Here is a 17325-nt window from a genome sequence, read left to right as displayed (position 1 = left end):
TCGGAGGAAAAAACAAGTACTCTCTCGTAGCTAAATAATTCTCCTGTGACTCACAAGTGTGACACAAGAGGTGATTCTGCTGAATGGCACACTGGGGGACTGGAGGATTCAATTTATTTCTGGAAGGTTTAATGGCGGATTCTCAATGACACTATTGAAACGTGATTGTCCTTCACGTTTGTGATAGCACTAATGAAACACTATGGCAAGCCATTAATGCTTTTTTGTCGTTAATGAGAAGCTGCACTAGCATGATGCATTGATGATGGGACAACTACTGTATGTGTATGACATTGGGTGAAAATCTTCCTGCGATCGCGCAAACATGACAAGAGCATAGCACTTTTCTCCTGTTTCTTATCCCCATGTGATAATCTCCATAGAATCACACATGGTGTCTACACTAATATCCTTAGGAGAACACAGGTGTGTTAATATTGTCAATTATAATAGGAATTATAATAATTTTTTTTAAAAAAAGACAGTCCTTACCTGGTGGTTCAGCATGTGCTCCTTGTTGGCTTTCCATGTTAACATTCTCTTGATCTACAAACACAAATATAGTTAAGAAAACTAACATTTTTCTGATCCCTGGAATATTTGGCTCAGGCATTTTATCAAATTCTGTGGAATCCATTCCATCTATAGGCCTCCAATTTTACTGGGAAATGTGAACTTAGTACAATATCTGGATTGTGGAACAGGGATTGTTTGGACTTCTAGATGTTGTTGGACTGTAACTTGTAGCTGTCTAAGGCTGCTGGGAGTTGCAACCCAACAATATCTGGAGAGTTGCATAACATTAAGGGAGTAAAACATTTGGCGTTCCTGATTTTTTGGATGAAAGGGCCCACAATCCTTACCTCTGGCCATGTTGGAGTAGGCCAATGGAGGCTATACACTAAATCATTTGGAGGATCAAAGGGTCTCTAGCTCTGAATTAAGTAATGTTAGCTCTTTTTTAGAGCCCACCCCCATTTTCACTTCTGCAACAATTTAGTGAAGCATTGTGGACAAACATATGAAAACAACAACAAATACAGTGTTTAAATACATACCACTTTGTTTGAAGCAGAGCTTTTTCTTCTGGTAAGCTATAAAGCTTGATACAGCTCCTGCTAATGCCACTACTACTGAACTAATAATACCGGCCAGCATTCCTTGAGAACCTGTGAAAACATTTTTCCCTTAGTTAAATGTAACTTTCTCTCTCCAAAATCATTTACTAAACCTTGTGGGAGATTTATTTTAAAACAAAACAGCAGCTGCTGGCAATTAACAGAGAAAATACAATGCTTATTCAAATGAAATCCTGGTGTTCAAAAAGGGTGGCTCCCATGTAATTACGTGAAATTCATGTTTGTGAATACTAGATTGTGTAACATCTTATAATTATTAACGAACCAATACTGTACTGAGAGTAAAAGGTCCAAACCATGAGCTCAGTTATGCACAAAACATTACATTAGCATCAATATTAATTTTTCCTTTCAAACTGGAAGCTAAATGTTATGAAGTACTGATTTCTGGCATCATTTTTTAAAATATTGCTCAGAATTCTATGCTTTTAAACAAAACCACAATAAATCCAGGTAGTAGCTTTAGGAAAAATGGCACAAAAAGTGGTAAACTACCCTTTCCCAAGTGCCATTGCTGAGGCAAGAAATTGCAAATTTTAACATTAATCATTTTCCATCCAGCTTCACAACATCCTCAGCATTTGCTAGCACTGCTGAGGAATGCAGACTCATGAGAATTATCAAGGGAATGGATGGAAAGAAACAAAGGAGGAGAAACATTGACTTCCTTGTCAAGGATACCAAGATAAATAAGACAAAGGTTCAAGTTTTGTAAATTCTCTTTTCTCCCCAAAACTGCTCACAAACTCACCACTCAAGGAGATGAGGATAGGGAAATAACTTTTTAAAAAAAGCCTGTGGGAGCAATAGCATGACTCTGGATTTTAGTAAAGACAGAAGAATGTTTGGAGCAGGAGAAGGTAAGATGGAAGTATACCATACATACTCGACTATAAGTCGACCTCATGTATAAGTCGAGGGCAATTTTGGGCCAAAATTATGGATTTTGTATGACTCATGGATATGTCGAGGTTAAAACTCAGAGGAATGTAATGAAGGATCTTAGGGGAATGTAATGAAGGATCTAAAGGATGAAGCAAAGAAAGATGATGCCAAAGAACTTGCAGAATTCCCACAGGCATAACTGTTTGTGCTCATGGATGGATGGATGGATGGATGGATGGATGGGAGAGGAAAGAAAAGTCAGTGCTTCCAGGACATATTACACTCTTGCCTTTCACCAGGTGATGGTTCTTTTTTTTTTTTTTTTTTGATAAGCATTAAAGTACAGTATTTACATTGACCTGTTTTTGAGGTCAAATTTTTTTACTAAAATTCTAGAGTTATACAGGAGTATATACAGTAAAACTTTTAGGCTGCTTATGTGTGGGTAGATGGGTCTTTAAACGAAAATGATACTCCAGATAATACAATTCTCCTTCAAAGCATAAATCATACTATCTGCACCCCTTGTTTTAAGTAAAGATGAAGTCTGAAATTTCAGCAGCATCTAGCAACGACTTCAGAGGGGGAATCAGCTAATGGACCAGCTGAAGTTGGTAATTTATTTAGAGCAGAAGTGAACAATTTAACCCAGGTCTAGAGGCCACAAACAGCCACTGCTGAACCTAGTAGTATCTTACCTCTCCCAACCCCATGTTCCCCAGTTCTCTTTTTCAAAAATTTGTTTTCTTGAAGAGGCCCTTCACATCATCAGGAATTATGAGGGGGCATTTTTGCCAGGTTTTTTACAAGACCCACACACAGTTTAGGTGTACGAGACATCTTTCAAAATGAAATTGGCTTCTGGTTTTGGAAAAGGATCTCTGGAACTAAACTAGCTCTTGGTGGATAAGAACTTGGTTAAATTAATCCATAGCTCTATGAATATTTTCCATTATAAAAACTGGAGGGCACACTATGGAACTGCATGCAGTCCATGGAGTTGGGAAAAGATTGGAAATATTATAGCAGGATTTTTTTTCCATATTGGACACTCAGAAGAGAAACGTTCCAGAAGAGAAGCTTACCTTCTGCATTTTCAGAGGAGCCTGAGCCATGTCCACCTAGTAGAGGGATAGTTCTGTTAGATATGCTTATTACTCATTGTAAGTCCTTTTCACATTTTAAAATAAATTTTGTTACATTCTTACTTTGAGCATACCGGCTGCCCTGTGTGTATACCAAACAACTGTTCCTCCTAATATGTATTTTAAAAAAGTGTTTAGGCCTGTATCAGTTACACCACTCATAGAAGGAAAAGTTAACACTCTTAGCAGGCAAGTGCATTAAAATTGAGTTCGATTGTTCCTATTAACTGTAATTCTGTTGTTGTTGTTGTTAATTGCCCCCAAGTCATCTTAGACTCATGGTGACCCTGAGGACAAGACATCTCCAAGACCCTCTGTCCGCAACTGCTCTGCTGATGTCCTGCAGACCTCCCTGATTGAGTCTAACCATCTGGCATACGGTCTTCCTCTTTTTACTGTTTTCTACCTTTCCTGGCACCATTGTCTTTTCTAATTATTCATTTCTTCTCATGATGTGGCCAAAGTAGTATGCCAGCCTTAATTTAGTCATCCTGGCTTCCAGGGGTAGTTCAAGCTTGGTTTGTTTTAGAACCCATTTGTCTTTTTGGCCATCAACAGTATTCTCAGTACTCTTCTCCAGCACATCTCAAATTAGTTGATTTTCTTCCTATCAGTTTTCTTCACTGTCCAACTCTCATATCCAAACATGATAATGGGAAATACAATGGTTTGACGATCTTCACTTTCGCCTTCAAAGTTATGTCTACACTTTATGGTCCTGTCCAGTTCTTTCATAGCTGTCCTTCCTAGTCCTAATCTTACTCTGATTTCTTGACTGCAGTCTCTGTTTGGATCAATATTAGATCCAAGGTATGGGAACTCTTTGACTTCAATGAATTTTTGTATATCTTCTGTGGTCATTATTTTTGTTTTCTTAATGTTCAGTAGTAATCCATTCTTGACCTTCTTTAGGAATTGCTCCAGGTCTTTGTTTTTGCTAGTAGTATTGTGTCATCTGCATATTTTAGGTTGTTAATGCTCCTTCCTTCAATCTTCACTTTTCCTGCCTCTGTGTCTAATCCCTGTTTCAGGTATTTCTTCAACTGTGCTCACTCAGAATATGTCAAAATATCTTGGTAATATTCAATGATTAAATCACAGATTAACAACTGAGGATATGCTCAAGCCTCATACATTCAGTATAGCCACTTTGTTTCTATCTCCCAAGCAACAAATCAAACCAGGACATTGCAGCTGACTAGAACTTCCAGTTACATGTATATTTCATTATCAGCTTACAACCAAGCTGTAGTTTATATGTTTGGAATCCATTAACTGTAGTTTCTAGTTTTCATGCAATGTGATGCTATGGTTAATTGATTTCTTCACTTGCCTTGCACAAAGAGATGAGCAACACAACAGCAAATGTGCTACATATATTTGAGTATACAGAGCTTGCCTATAACTAGGTTTAATAAGAGGGACTGCTGAACAACTTGTAGAGGAAGCAGTTCATCTCAACCGTTATCATTACCTAGTGTTCCACTTAATTTGCAGCTGTCTCACTGAAGACAGAGATACTTCCCAGTATCTGCTCGGGCATCACAGACTGCCAAACTCTCTAGCTAACCCTCTTTGTTTTACCAGTGATAATATGTCTTTGAAAATGGATGAACCAAAGCTTACATCTGTTTATTTATTTAGTGAAATCAGCCTAAAATCTCAGGAGGAGGATTTTAAAAAGAAAAACAAGCATCAGAAACTCTCTTAAAACATGATTAGTAGCAACAAAACATCTAGAGACTACTAGTCACAAGTCAAAACAAGAAATACAATGAGTTGTAAGTGCTTCTGCTGATTCTGACAAATATTTTGTAATATCAAATCATATAGTGACTCAGCTCACATACCTGCAGAGGGATTAGAAGCACGGCCTAAATTAGGGAGCAAAAATTGTGCATAGCAATATGAGAAGCAAAATAACACTTAGAAAAAAAGTAATGAAAAACAAATAATTTGCATCGCTTAACTGTACATGCACATACATGCATTAAACCAAGGATCAGTTCTAATTACCTTTTTGTTTGTTTTATTTTCAGTTATTTTATAAAGAAAAACAGTACAAGGAATTGCCAGACAGGTTTTAATACAACGTATTACAAAATCAGCCCAAATTAAAATGCAAAGATTAAACAATCTACCATGCACAGCCATTAGGAGGGTAGGGAGCATACAACCGTATTTAGGGAGAACCAAAACAAGGAGTTTCATTCAGTACATACAGAGCCTTGCAGAAGTACAGTTTGCTGTGTTAAAACCTGGAACTGGAATTAATTTATTTGTCATTGTTACAAACTGATGCACCTAGGGCCTGAGCAAACAGGACAGGAAAGCATGGGCTAAGCCTGTGCCATCCTTACCCTGGTGCTCACCTAGTTTGGTCTCTGGGTCAGCATGGGGATGGACAGGTGTTCACATACCCTTCCCCATGCTGACCCAGGACTGGCATGCACTCTTTACCTTGCTGCATCTTTGCTTTCACTCAGAAGCCCCACTCACCCCCGTTGCCACATCTGACATGGAAATGGGGTGCTTGGCTACATGGGTGCAGCCATGCGTCTTGTTTCTGCATCAGGAGAGAGGCTTCTGAGTGAAAACGACAGCCAGCACGGTAAGGAGCATGGGGTAGTGGGGTAAAGCCAGGTTTTGCAGTGGAGTTGTTAGGAAATTCTAATATTTTACCCCAGGGTAGTTTATAGTATCTTACCCCAGGCTAAAGGTTGTTTACCCTGTGATTGGCCCAGATCTTTGTCTGGTCTGGCAGGATCAGGCCTGATCCTGCCCCAGCATTTTGGTCCATGTCGGCTAAATTAGATGATGCAAAACCAGGGGAACCCAGGCCTTTTGGCCCATGAGAACATCATCATAGTGATATCTGTTTAAATTTTGTTTCAAAATAAAAAATATTCTGCACTTTCATAGGGTTGAGTATCTTGTGTAAGTGAAGTGGAAACAAAGTAAACTAAACGCCATTTTAATTATTAGTCAGCCAGAAATTTGAGATCTTCAGAGGAGGCCTTATTGTGTGTCCAAGCACCTGTTTAGTTTGGTGGGTAAATGTAATATGGCTTTCCCTGTAGCATTTCCTGAACTGTGGAACTCTACCTAGCCAAAACAGTGCTGTTACACATTGTTATTTAATGTTTGAATTAGCTATTTTAACTTTGCTTTTAGGAATTTTTAAAGAGTTTTTAATATGTTTTAACTTTGCATTCAATATGTTTTTATTTGTTCATCCTCTTGGGAGCCCTTGCAGGCTGGGATGCGATGCAGAAATACTATACATACATACCATCCAGGTTATAACACGACAAAATGCAAAAAAGCCAAGTAGTGGGTTAATACATCTGCAAAGTAGTATTAAAAATTAGAAAATTCTTTTTGTTTGATGGGTTGTTTTTAAGCATAAATTTCCAGAGGCTTATGATATTTTAGAGTAGCAGTTATTACAGCAGAAGCTTTTACGGAGTCTGTTTGCTTTTCTCAATCTGAGAAGATCTGAGCAGATACTTGTAAAATAGACTTGAAGTGTGATAAATAGGAGAAGCAAAAAAAATGGTAGATGGACCCTTGAATTTTGCACAGCATATTGTGAAACCGAATGAACAAGACTGAAACAAATGTTCCAGCCATATTAGAAAGAAAATGTACAGCAGGACCAAACTAAAAACATGTCGGATGGTATGATGAGTAAGCTACGCAGCTATCACTTAATGTAGTGCTTATTTTAGCATAAAGACTGGAGATAAAACAATAACTATTGTTTTTTGCCTTCTGGTCATTTCTGACTTATGGCATCCCTAAGCTAAGGTGAAGCTATCATAGGGTTTTTGCTTTTGGCTGATGCTGAGATAGTGTGACTTGCCCAAGGTCACCCAGTGTGTTTCCATGGCTGAGTGGAGATCCAAACGCTGATCTCCAGAGCCATAGAAAATGTTCAGGCCAACACCATGCTGGGTCTCTATGTATTACAAAATGAATTTGGTAGAAGGAATGGGAAGGTCAGAGAAATCAACTTTTAAAAATTCTGGATGGATGGAGAACAAAATGTCAATGCTGTCATGAGCCCAGAAAATTCTTGAAGGAAGACAAACTGGGAGTCTATAAAATAGTGACAATTCTGGGAATGTAGAACTAGGAATATATTAATCTACAGGAGGTCTAGAAATAAAGCAAATTCCTGAGCAAGTATAGAGACATTGGTTTCCTGTGGCTTCTTCACAGATGTTTTTCAAAACTAGTAGTATCAAAAAATATTAACAACATCTGAAATGTCTAACAAATCCGACTCTGTTAGCTTAAATCACCTCCCCCTTAACCAACATTATAAGACTGATAATTTATTGTTGCTATATTTTTAAGCATAACATTTAAATGAAAATTAGAAATGTATTCTTATACAGGATGAATAGAAAGAATAGGAATCCAATCTAAAACCAAAGCTGCAATTAACTTTTTCAGACAATCTAACAATGGGGAACACGTATTTTTCAGCACATTCATCCTGCCCTGCGCCCAACATAAAATCTAAAAATTATTACAGCCATTATTACACACATGGATTCCAAGCCTGGAAGTAACTAGTTACAAACAAATAGTTACTTTCATTTAATTCCATGTTCTAGCAACAAAGACATTACTATGTTACATTAGAACTGTAAGTTACTGAAGGATAACTTGACCTGTTTTGTACTACAACTGTGATGTATTAAAAGACATATTTGTGCTAGTATATTTTAGTATAAAAAATATAAAGAAAACCCTTAGCTCCTTTGTGACTGAGAATAAAAACTTTCTGCCATAAGCTTTTGTCTGTTTCATTAGATGCAACCTGAAAGCTTATCCTAGGTATTTCTTTTTATCAGTCTCAGTCTTTTTCTCTGTTTTCTTTATATCTTTTCATAAGTTACATGTACAGTAGATGTCACCAAATTAAATCACAGAGGAGGAATGTCACATGGTCTCAGTGCTGGCTTGTGCTATGCCTTGTGCTTTTGATTTGTTCTCTGTTGTGGACATTGGGGGAAAACATTGCAGGCAGGAAGAATGTATTGCAGAACAATGGCTTGTAACATTATTTTCTTTCTTTTTTTAATTTATTTTAGTTACTTTTGGTAAATAGAAACATGAAAAAATTCTTCTATAAATTGTAACTGTAATGGAATCAATATGTTTGGTTTTAAGAATATAATTGTAACTGTTTACTTTTTAAAATCTGAAAAGGTCATACTTGAAAATATTTTCTACAAATATTTCAATAAAATGACTCCCATGTAAGATTTTTAACAGTAAATTGGGGAAAAAAATACACCAGCAGCATAGTACATTTAAAATTTTCTAATCAAAATGTTAAATTCATCATCCTTTTGGCTATCAAAAAAGAGGTTTTCCTTTAACATGTAAGAAGCACAGATACACTGTACCATTATAGTCGGCTCTCCTTATCCATAAATTTTTTATCCATGCGTTCAAGTATCCATGGCTTGAAAATACTATAAATATATACATCCCCATAGGAAAGGCTTAATTTTGCCCTTTTATATAAGGGACATCATTTTACTATGCCATTATATTTAATGCAATTTGAGCATCTATAGATTTTGGTATCCATGGGGGTTTCTGGAATCAAACCCCAGTCGATAATGAGGGCCCATTGTATTTGTTGAATAGAAGACAAACATGCCTAATCAGATCCATGTAGATGTGCAGAAAAAAAATTCTAAATAACATTTGTTGTTGTTGTGTGCCTTTAAGTTGTTTACAACTTACAGCAACTCTACCACTTGGCAAAACTTGTCAGCAGAGGTTTGCCATTGCCTTCCCCTGATGCTAAGAGTGTATGACTTGCCCAAGGTCACCCAATGGGTCTCCATGGCCAAGTGGGGCTTTAAACTCTGGTCTCCAGAGTTGTAGTCCAATGCTCAAACCACCACACCACCACTGGATCTTCTAAATAACAAACTGCATTTCATCTTGCCAGTTCACTATCACAAGGAGGCAAACAAAATCAACAACAACAACCTAGAAACAACCTACAAGTATTTTTGAACACAGGATTTAATAGAAATTTACCTGATCCAGGGTCAGCTGGAGGGTCAGCTGGAGGCACCCCACCCTCATATAAATCTGCATCACTAATTCCTTTAAAACAGAAAGGTGGTGGTCATTATGCAAAGATGGTAACCATTTCCAACCTCAGTAACAACCAAAAAATGACTTACACAGTTGTAAGTTGGACTGTGTAAGTCACTAACAGGATGCCAATCATTATTTTCACGGTCACAATCCTAAACATGTTTACCAGATATTTCTACTAAACAGCACTTGCACCCAAGTAGTTTTGTTTAAAATAAAGTATAGCACTTATTACACTAACCTTCAAACATTCATTAAGACAGACAAATATGCTGTTACGCCAATGGACATTCACAACAGAGGGTGATATACATGCAGTTATGTGTTTCATTAGAATCATAACAGTTACCCATCTAATCCATTTTATTACACACCTGCTCCAGGAGTTCTTTTAAATCTGGTCTACAATTTCCTCAAAAAGGTCTGCTGTAGAAGCAACACTGCTTTGCATTTAATTGGGATCACAAGCCACTTTAAATCCTGGTTAAGACCAGAGCAGCATCAGTGCCTAACACTTCACTATTTCCAAAGTCAGCAAATGAAAGGAAATGGGAGGATTTCACAAGATTAAAGAAGAGGAGGGAGTGCACATGCCTGTAATCCACTACAAATCTTTTGGCTGCACTGAAGATATGAGCAGCAGGACATCTACACTGTGCTATTCATCTAGGTCATAGATTCTAGGAGAAGATGAAGTCTGGAAATACAATTCGTGAAGCACAAATTCAACTAGTAGCCCCTCTACGCTCATATTATATTTTGGACTACTGAAACAATGGTCGTATATGGAACAGAAGAATTTGCAAAAGATCAAGGGTTGTGATCCTGTAACCAGATATTCCTATTTAGGAATGAATTCAAGGCATCCCTGCCACACACTTCGTTAATTATTTTATTTATTTCAAGGATTTATATCACACCTTTCTCCGACAATGGGATTCAAAGCAGGTTACAATAATTTAAAAGGACAGAAGTAAAAATGTTTATTACAAAAGTAAAAAAAAAAATTAAACATTATTAATATTAAAACATACGTTAAAACTAGTAAAAACTGTAAAAAGCATTTACAGCATACAGCATAAGTAAAATTCATCCACCGAATGCCTATCTAAATAAAAATGTCTTCAGCTGCTGGGGGGAAGAGAGCAGGGAGGGGGCTGTTACTGTGACTTTACAGGTAATTTAATTTGTCTGCAGGATATTGCACAGGTTACCTACTTCTATACCCTGAGACAACACTTCTGTTGGTTTCAAGATGCTAAATATTTCCAACTGAAAATGAATTATTTACTCAAACTCCACCACAGTTTTATTGTAAATACAACATAAACTGGAACCTGATAAAGTTACATTTTTGGACTGCTAGAATCCTCCAGCCACGCTCTGGCTTGTACTTCCCATTAAACAGATACAAATTTTAAACAGGCCTCTTATAGACAAGGTTATACAGAACAATAATTTTAGTAAGCCCCACTTCTTTCCATGTAATGCCAGCTTCCACTGCTACTGAAGCATGCTCAAAACATTCAATTAGTCAAACAAATATAATCATTCTTCTTTTTAAAAAAAAAAAAAAAAAACTTTCACAATGGAACCCATGGCTATTTTAGGCACCGAGGGGCTGTACAATCTTCCTCCAGATTGAGCGTGCTGCGGCCCTGATCCTGCCTTTCCAGGGCATGGAAAGGAGCCTCAAAAATTGGTAGATAGCTGCAGCAATGTGGCTATACGGTGCTCCTTCAGCACTGCATCATCCAGCCACAGTGCCAGAGGAGTGCCATGATGCCACACAGCATGTGGAGCGGTGCACGGCATCACGGTGTCCTGGGGGCAGAGTTACAGCATGCATCATGTGGAGCCTGACTCCACCCCCAGGCCGGCCTTAATGGCCAGTCTAAAGAGCCCCTGAGTCATTCCTGTAAGCTGCTGCCCCTACCCTCAATTCAAAGAAAGAAAGTATAAAAACTGTATTCAGGCATTGGTGGGTAAGAAAAGTGGCACAAAATTCTGCTATGTTTTGCAAACTACCTTTGCCTGAATACAGACAAGAAATTACTGTACAAATTTTAATGCTCACTAGTTTCCATCTAGCTTCACAACATCCAAAACAGAATGGTAAAGTCTCAGCATTTGCTAATTTTCTGGGAGATGCTGTCTAATGAGACTCTTCATGCTGATAGAAGGTGTAGAAAGACTGACTTCCTATCCAAAGATACCAAGACAAATACAGAAAACCATTGGACAGATTGCACACCTAGAAATATGTCCAACGAAACTTACCCCCTGTGTCATCATGAGTTCCAGGTTTTGGTTGAGGCACTGGTGGACCTGGCTTGTGTGATTCATCATCTAGAGATGGACAGAAAAATAAGCTCAAAATATGAAAGGCAGAAACAAACTAGGCAGCATGACATTATCCTTATTTATTAAAAAAATAATAATGAGTATACTGGACAAGCCCATTCACAATGACAAACAAAAGAAACAAATAAAGGCTACAGTAAAATCCTGAACACAACTCATTCATACATTCCCATGTTACTCTGACAATTCCCTGTTCATCAGCTTCCTCCCCACCATCATTCTATCTCTTTATCTCTCTTTCATGTGTGTGCACGCATGCGTGCATGCGTGCTCACACACGTACACACACACACACACACACACACACACACACACACATTTAAATCTACATTATGAATCCTTTAAGTATTTGGAAGCTTTGCAAGGGCAAAGAAACGAATACAGTGGAATACTTCATAGATTTGTGGAAACTGAAGGTTTCTATACTTCCCTGGAATTCCACAGATTTGGTCAAGTAGCCTTTGCAAAACTGTAGTTTTATCCTGGAATCTGGAAATGACCAGGGCCAACTACTCCAAAACACCTTTGGCCAATATAATTCAGCTCCTTAATATTCCAGTTAAAGCAAAGCTGATGATTGGAAAACTCAGAGCAAGCATCAATAAACACAAATTAGAACCCACTTTAGGGCCTCCACTAAACAGAATTTTTTTACTTCTCTTTTGCCATTGTGGCATTGTGAATAATGCCAGCCAACAGAGCTCTTGTGAATGATGAGAAATGTTATCCAAATCCAGAAGATCAAGCCATGGAACCTTCAAAGGACCTGTTGTGATGAATTTGCAAAGCATTTGGACACCACAATTTTGACAAAATCAGAGATGCATGCAATCAGAGGTCCTTTCACACTACATTTTTATAGCACAATAATTCTACTTTAACTACCATAGCAATATCCTATGGAATCCAGGGATTTGCCATTTAGAAAAGGGTATTTAAAATTCTCAGTCAGAAAGTTCTAGTATCTCCCCAATCTACACATCTCAGGGCTCTACCGTATGTAACCATGATACTTGAAGTAGAATCACAGTGCTAAAATTATGTACTATGAAAGGGCCCCAGAATGCCACCTGTCTTGTTACACATTCTTTTCAGCTTTATAATCTATTAAGATATATTTAGGATATATTTTGTTATCTGGGCTGACAGTGAGAGTGATCTCATGAATTTCTATCAGCAGGTGAATCAATTTAATATGCAATTTAATCATTTTTTAAAAAATCAGTTTTAGACTTATAAGTTAAGTCCTCCCCATAGGGAAAATCAACAGTGCTCAGCTGAGGATACCTATGTAGAATAGTGTCCCGGAATCTGTCCAAAATATCTCAAACACATTCTAACATATTAAGGGAACTGGAAGATCAGCATCTGATTATTTGAATTGCAGGCTGAGATACCGTATCTAATACCATATAGGACATCATAAAAAAAAAAAAACATTGACACAAAATCCAACATATAGCAGGCTACCAGGAGTAGACTTAGATTTTATTTTTAAAAAACAGGAGCATGAGATTTATGAAATGTGAGATCCAAGAGTACAAACAGACATCATACAACACTTTGCCAGGTACAACTGTGTCTAGGGGACCATCTCCCGAGAGGGTGGTGATCAACTACAGATATACTTCTAGTATCACAGAATTTGTAAACCATTTCAACACAAATGGTATGTTTTGCACAAGGTCAGTTATGTTTATTTACAGTGTACAAGAGCAACATCTAAAAATTTACAGAATCCAGTTGGGAATATGTTGGAAGACTTTCAGTACTTACCATTCAAGGCATCTCCTAAGTCAAACCCATCATCTAAGCAGGAAAAAATACACCATTATTGAAATCAAATGTGGAGTCTCTGATTCCAAAAATATTCCAGTAGAATGATAACATGCTTTTTTAAAAAAGAACAAAAGCAGGACTACTACATCACACACAAACAGAAATCTGCACATATGACATAGAGGTGAGAGCATGGACAAAATTACCTTCATACCTAGCAGTTAAGTGGTGAAAGAACAGTTTTACCGATTTGCTAAGTGGCTTTAAAAGAATGCTCTGTGGCACTACTATGCTGATAGTTTACAAGTTTTAAGTTCCTTAAAACTTGGAGTGTGTTCCACTGGCTCCAGTGTCAGCGAGTTTATGAATCTACTCTAGGTTTTACTTTGAACTGTCCCACCTTTGCCACCTTTCTTTACCTCTAGCTGTTGGGAAAGCAGGGAGGGAAGGCAACCGTTAGAGCAGGATGTCTGCCAAAATTGCCATGGTTGCACACCAGCTGCTGAATACACTCAATGCAGGGAGTTGAACCAAAACTGCCTCACCCCCTCAGAGAGCCTATAGCCAAGCCAGGGTGGTGACATCACACAGCCAACACCTCTAACTGGAATCTGTTTCCCATCACACAGTGGTGGCAGTGGTGCACTTGGATCTTCTTCCTCAGCCATCCAGTCAAAGGTGGGCTACTCACTACAAGTCCAGGCATGGCCGTCAAGCCTTCATGCACCCTCCAGCTTTCCCTCAACTGTTCTTTTCAACCCAAGACACTGCATAACTAAAACGCTCCCTTGTATAAAAAGAAAATAAATACACTTAAAATGGTATTCCTCCCCCATTCAATATTTCCTATGGCCATAGGTGCCCCAATGTTCCGTCAGGAAAAAAAAAGCCTATTAGTAATGTCTGCCCCATCCACAATCATCTCTTGCAAACAAATGTTAACCTCCCCCTCAAAGGAGAAAAAACCCACCCATCCCAATTTGTTTGAGCTGAAGAATGAACCTCGGTTCTTTCAACCCTGTTAAATGACTACATAGCCAGAAACATTAATTCGACATGTGGCTGAAAGAGTGGACCACACAATGAATAAGACTCCTGTTCATGAGCCAACATGCCCCTGTAACTCAGGAGATATAGAAAATGTCGGACATGTATTGTTTCACTGCCCTTTTTATGGCAATGCTCATAGAGATTTGATCACTCCTATACTTTTGAACGCACCTGGGAGATCTGAAGCTTTTTATTTAAATTACCTATTATAACACTGGAACTCGCATATAACTTATAAAGTGGCACAATTTTCTACACTAGCAATCACTTGTAGGAAAAGAACAAATGATCAAAGTTAAACACATAATATTGTGTCATGTCTGGTACTGCATGTCTGGTAAAAATCTGATATCACTAATCTACCTTTATTATTTCTATCTTAAGTGTGGAAGCCCATAAAGGTTTATTTATTTTATTTTATTTTAAATGAAGCTATCTTAAATGTAACGGAAATGAATTATTTACATTTCTAGTTGGCAGATTTTTATCCCAAGCAATCTTTTTATATGTATTGCTTTATTTTTCTATGTTATATTTTATATTGATGCTGGTCTTTGACCGTAATAAAGAATTTCAATTTCAATGAATAAAGAGATTCTAGCGTATAATTTACAACAGTTGAAAAAGTAAGCTGTCAAAAAAAAAGGTCATCAAAAAGCATGAGATGCCTATGCACTGAAGAACAATTGCATAGAAGCCTCACAACAGTAATCCTGTTCCTATGAAAAGAATACTTATACTCACCTTGTGGTGGCCGTTTGGTAGGAGAAGTAGGCTGCTTTGTTGGCTCTGCAATAAAAATTATTATTATTGTTATTATTATTTTGTTGTTTATTTCTAACTATAATGTACCCCCAAATTAATACCCCCAAATTAATACACATTTGAATAATCAATTAAAAATGAGGGAATTACTCATCTGCATTTAGGTAAACAACTATGCACATCTCCAGTTCTTTTTGCTATTTAATACAAAATATAATAACTAGCTCCCATGTAAGGTATGTGCCTTGCATCTCTTTTGACGGATGAGTTAGAGCCTGTACAGATCGGTACTTTGTGCCAGCCTGTGGGCTGAGCCAGGGTGCAGCGTCCGCATGCTGAACGCCCTAGCCCCACCCCAAGGTGCCATTTTGGTGCACACTGGTTTACATGGTGGACGCCATCATGGTGTGATTCCAGCGTTGCATCTGCATGATGCAGCACCAAAGAGGCATCATAAAGCCGTGCCACCATGGCTTTGGTGCCTCTTTTTGCGCTCTCCGGAGGCCAGATCAGGGCCATGGCGTGCAGTTGCCACAGCCCTGATCTGGCCAGTGAAGGGGTGGCTTTGGTGCACAGATGGCCACCCATCTGTGCACCAAAGAGCTGCACTGACACCACTTTCCTGCCCAGCTGTTCAAAAAGGCTAGAATTGGTGGCACAATGGAGAAAGTACAGGGATCAATGCTTCTCTTAGATTCTCCTGGAACAAACTAAACTCTTGCCTCTTACCACTCTACTCAGAGAAGGGGATGGTTCCTTTTTTTTATAAGAGTTAAAGTACATTATTGACTCATGGATAAGTTGACCCAGGTTTTGGGGGGTTCATTTCTTGATAAAAGTTTTGGGACTTATGCATGAATACAGTTTGTTATCGGTATCTGCAGACTTGCCATTTGTGGATTTGACCGTCTGCAGATGGCAAGCCCACACTGAGATGGTGCAGGCAGTGGAGGAGGAGGAGGAACCGGCAGCAGTGGCGGCAGTTCCATGCTGCCAGCTGCCTGCCCACCACTAGTGAGAAGAGGGTAGGAGGGAGGGAGGGAGAGGAAGAGAAGAAGAAGAAAAGGTAGCAGTGGCAGTAGCGGCAGTCCCATGCCACAAGCTGCCTGTGCACTGGTGAGAGCTGGGAGGGAGGGAGGGAGGAAGTGGGGGGAAGAAGAAGTAGAGACAGCAGCTCCATGCCTCCAGCTTCTCACCCACTGCCAGGGAAGAAGGAGGAGGAGGAAGTGGCAGCAGCCACCTGTCACCCACCACAGGTGAGGGAGGAAGAAAGGCATACCTACGTGAGCACTTGTGAAGTCCCATTGTCTCCAATAGTGGTATGCCCGTGTGGGACAATGGGACTTGAGCATCCATGGATTTTTGTATCTGTGGGGGCGGTCCAGAATGGATCCCCCGTGCATACCGAGTAGTTTGACTTTTACAAATAAGCCAACAATCCAGCACTTGGTTCCCAAAGCAGGTCAATTACCAAGCACCTAGATACTTTTGCTCTTGATAAACATTTAAGAATACAGAATTGTCTGGGAGGATCCAACAGACTGATCACCACATAAGTCATTCTGTTCTTCATAAAGCAAGACTGTGAAAATCAGGTATTTCAGCATTTCTTACATCTCCCAAATTTCAAATTATTCAAGTCAAAACTGTGTTGTCCCCCTTGTTCTGTAATCCTTATGATTCAAAAATTAGTCAAACATTTCACTATTGAATACATTCCTCCATCTTGATTGATCAGGTTAAAGCAACTATTCAAGCAAAGTGTTAAGATGTGGTAGAATCCACAACATGTTGATATATCACCTTTATTTTATGAACCAGAATGAGTCTCTTATATGTTTCATAAGAATGTAGCTACATACCAGGATCTTCAAATGCATCGCTCAAGTCGAAGTCTTGTCCTGTTCAATTAAATAATATATATTATTATTTTGAATATATTTAAATGCTTTTTTCATTTTTAAATATACCAGAGTATTTTGCAATGAAACAGATAAAAAACAAACTTCAGAAAACTTTAAAATTATAATACAATAAAATAAAATAAAAAATAGCAGAACAAT

At 38.4% G+C, this 17325-nt stretch overlaps 1 protein-coding gene across 2 annotated transcripts in view; it reads right to left on the bottom strand.

Moving 5' to 3' along the window:
- LOC149319367 (CD99 antigen-like) overlaps positions 1–17325 on the bottom strand; it is a 49018-nt gene that overhangs the window by 7429 nt on the left and 24264 nt on the right. The window contains exons 2-10 of one of the 2 annotated variants that reach the window (XM_089511557.1): positions 17125–17163; positions 15242–15286; positions 13445–13477; positions 11585–11653; positions 9242–9310; positions 5020–5043; positions 3110–3145; positions 1059–1169; positions 493–546 (exon numbers count right to left, since the gene is read on the bottom strand). In XM_089511557.1, the coding sequence (XP_089367683.1) occupies positions 493–546; positions 1059–1169; positions 3110–3145; positions 5020–5043; positions 9242–9310; positions 11585–11653; positions 13445–13477; positions 15242–15286; positions 17125–17163 (480 nt within the window). The remainder of the gene's footprint in view (positions 1–492; positions 547–1058; positions 1170–3109; positions 3146–5019; positions 5044–9241; positions 9311–11584; positions 11654–13444; positions 13478–15241; positions 15287–17124; positions 17164–17325) is intronic. The other variant, XM_089511558.1, reaches the window with a different exon arrangement.

The sequence above is a fragment of the Sceloporus occidentalis genome, unplaced genomic scaffold (assembly GCF_023333645.1).
Source record: "Sceloporus occidentalis isolate IW3139 unplaced genomic scaffold, rSceOcc1.0.p SCAF_2, whole genome shotgun sequence".
Lineage (NCBI taxonomy): Eukaryota > Metazoa > Chordata > Lepidosauria > Squamata > Phrynosomatidae > Sceloporus > Sceloporus occidentalis.
This window is presented reverse-complemented; position numbering and strand designations above follow the sequence as displayed.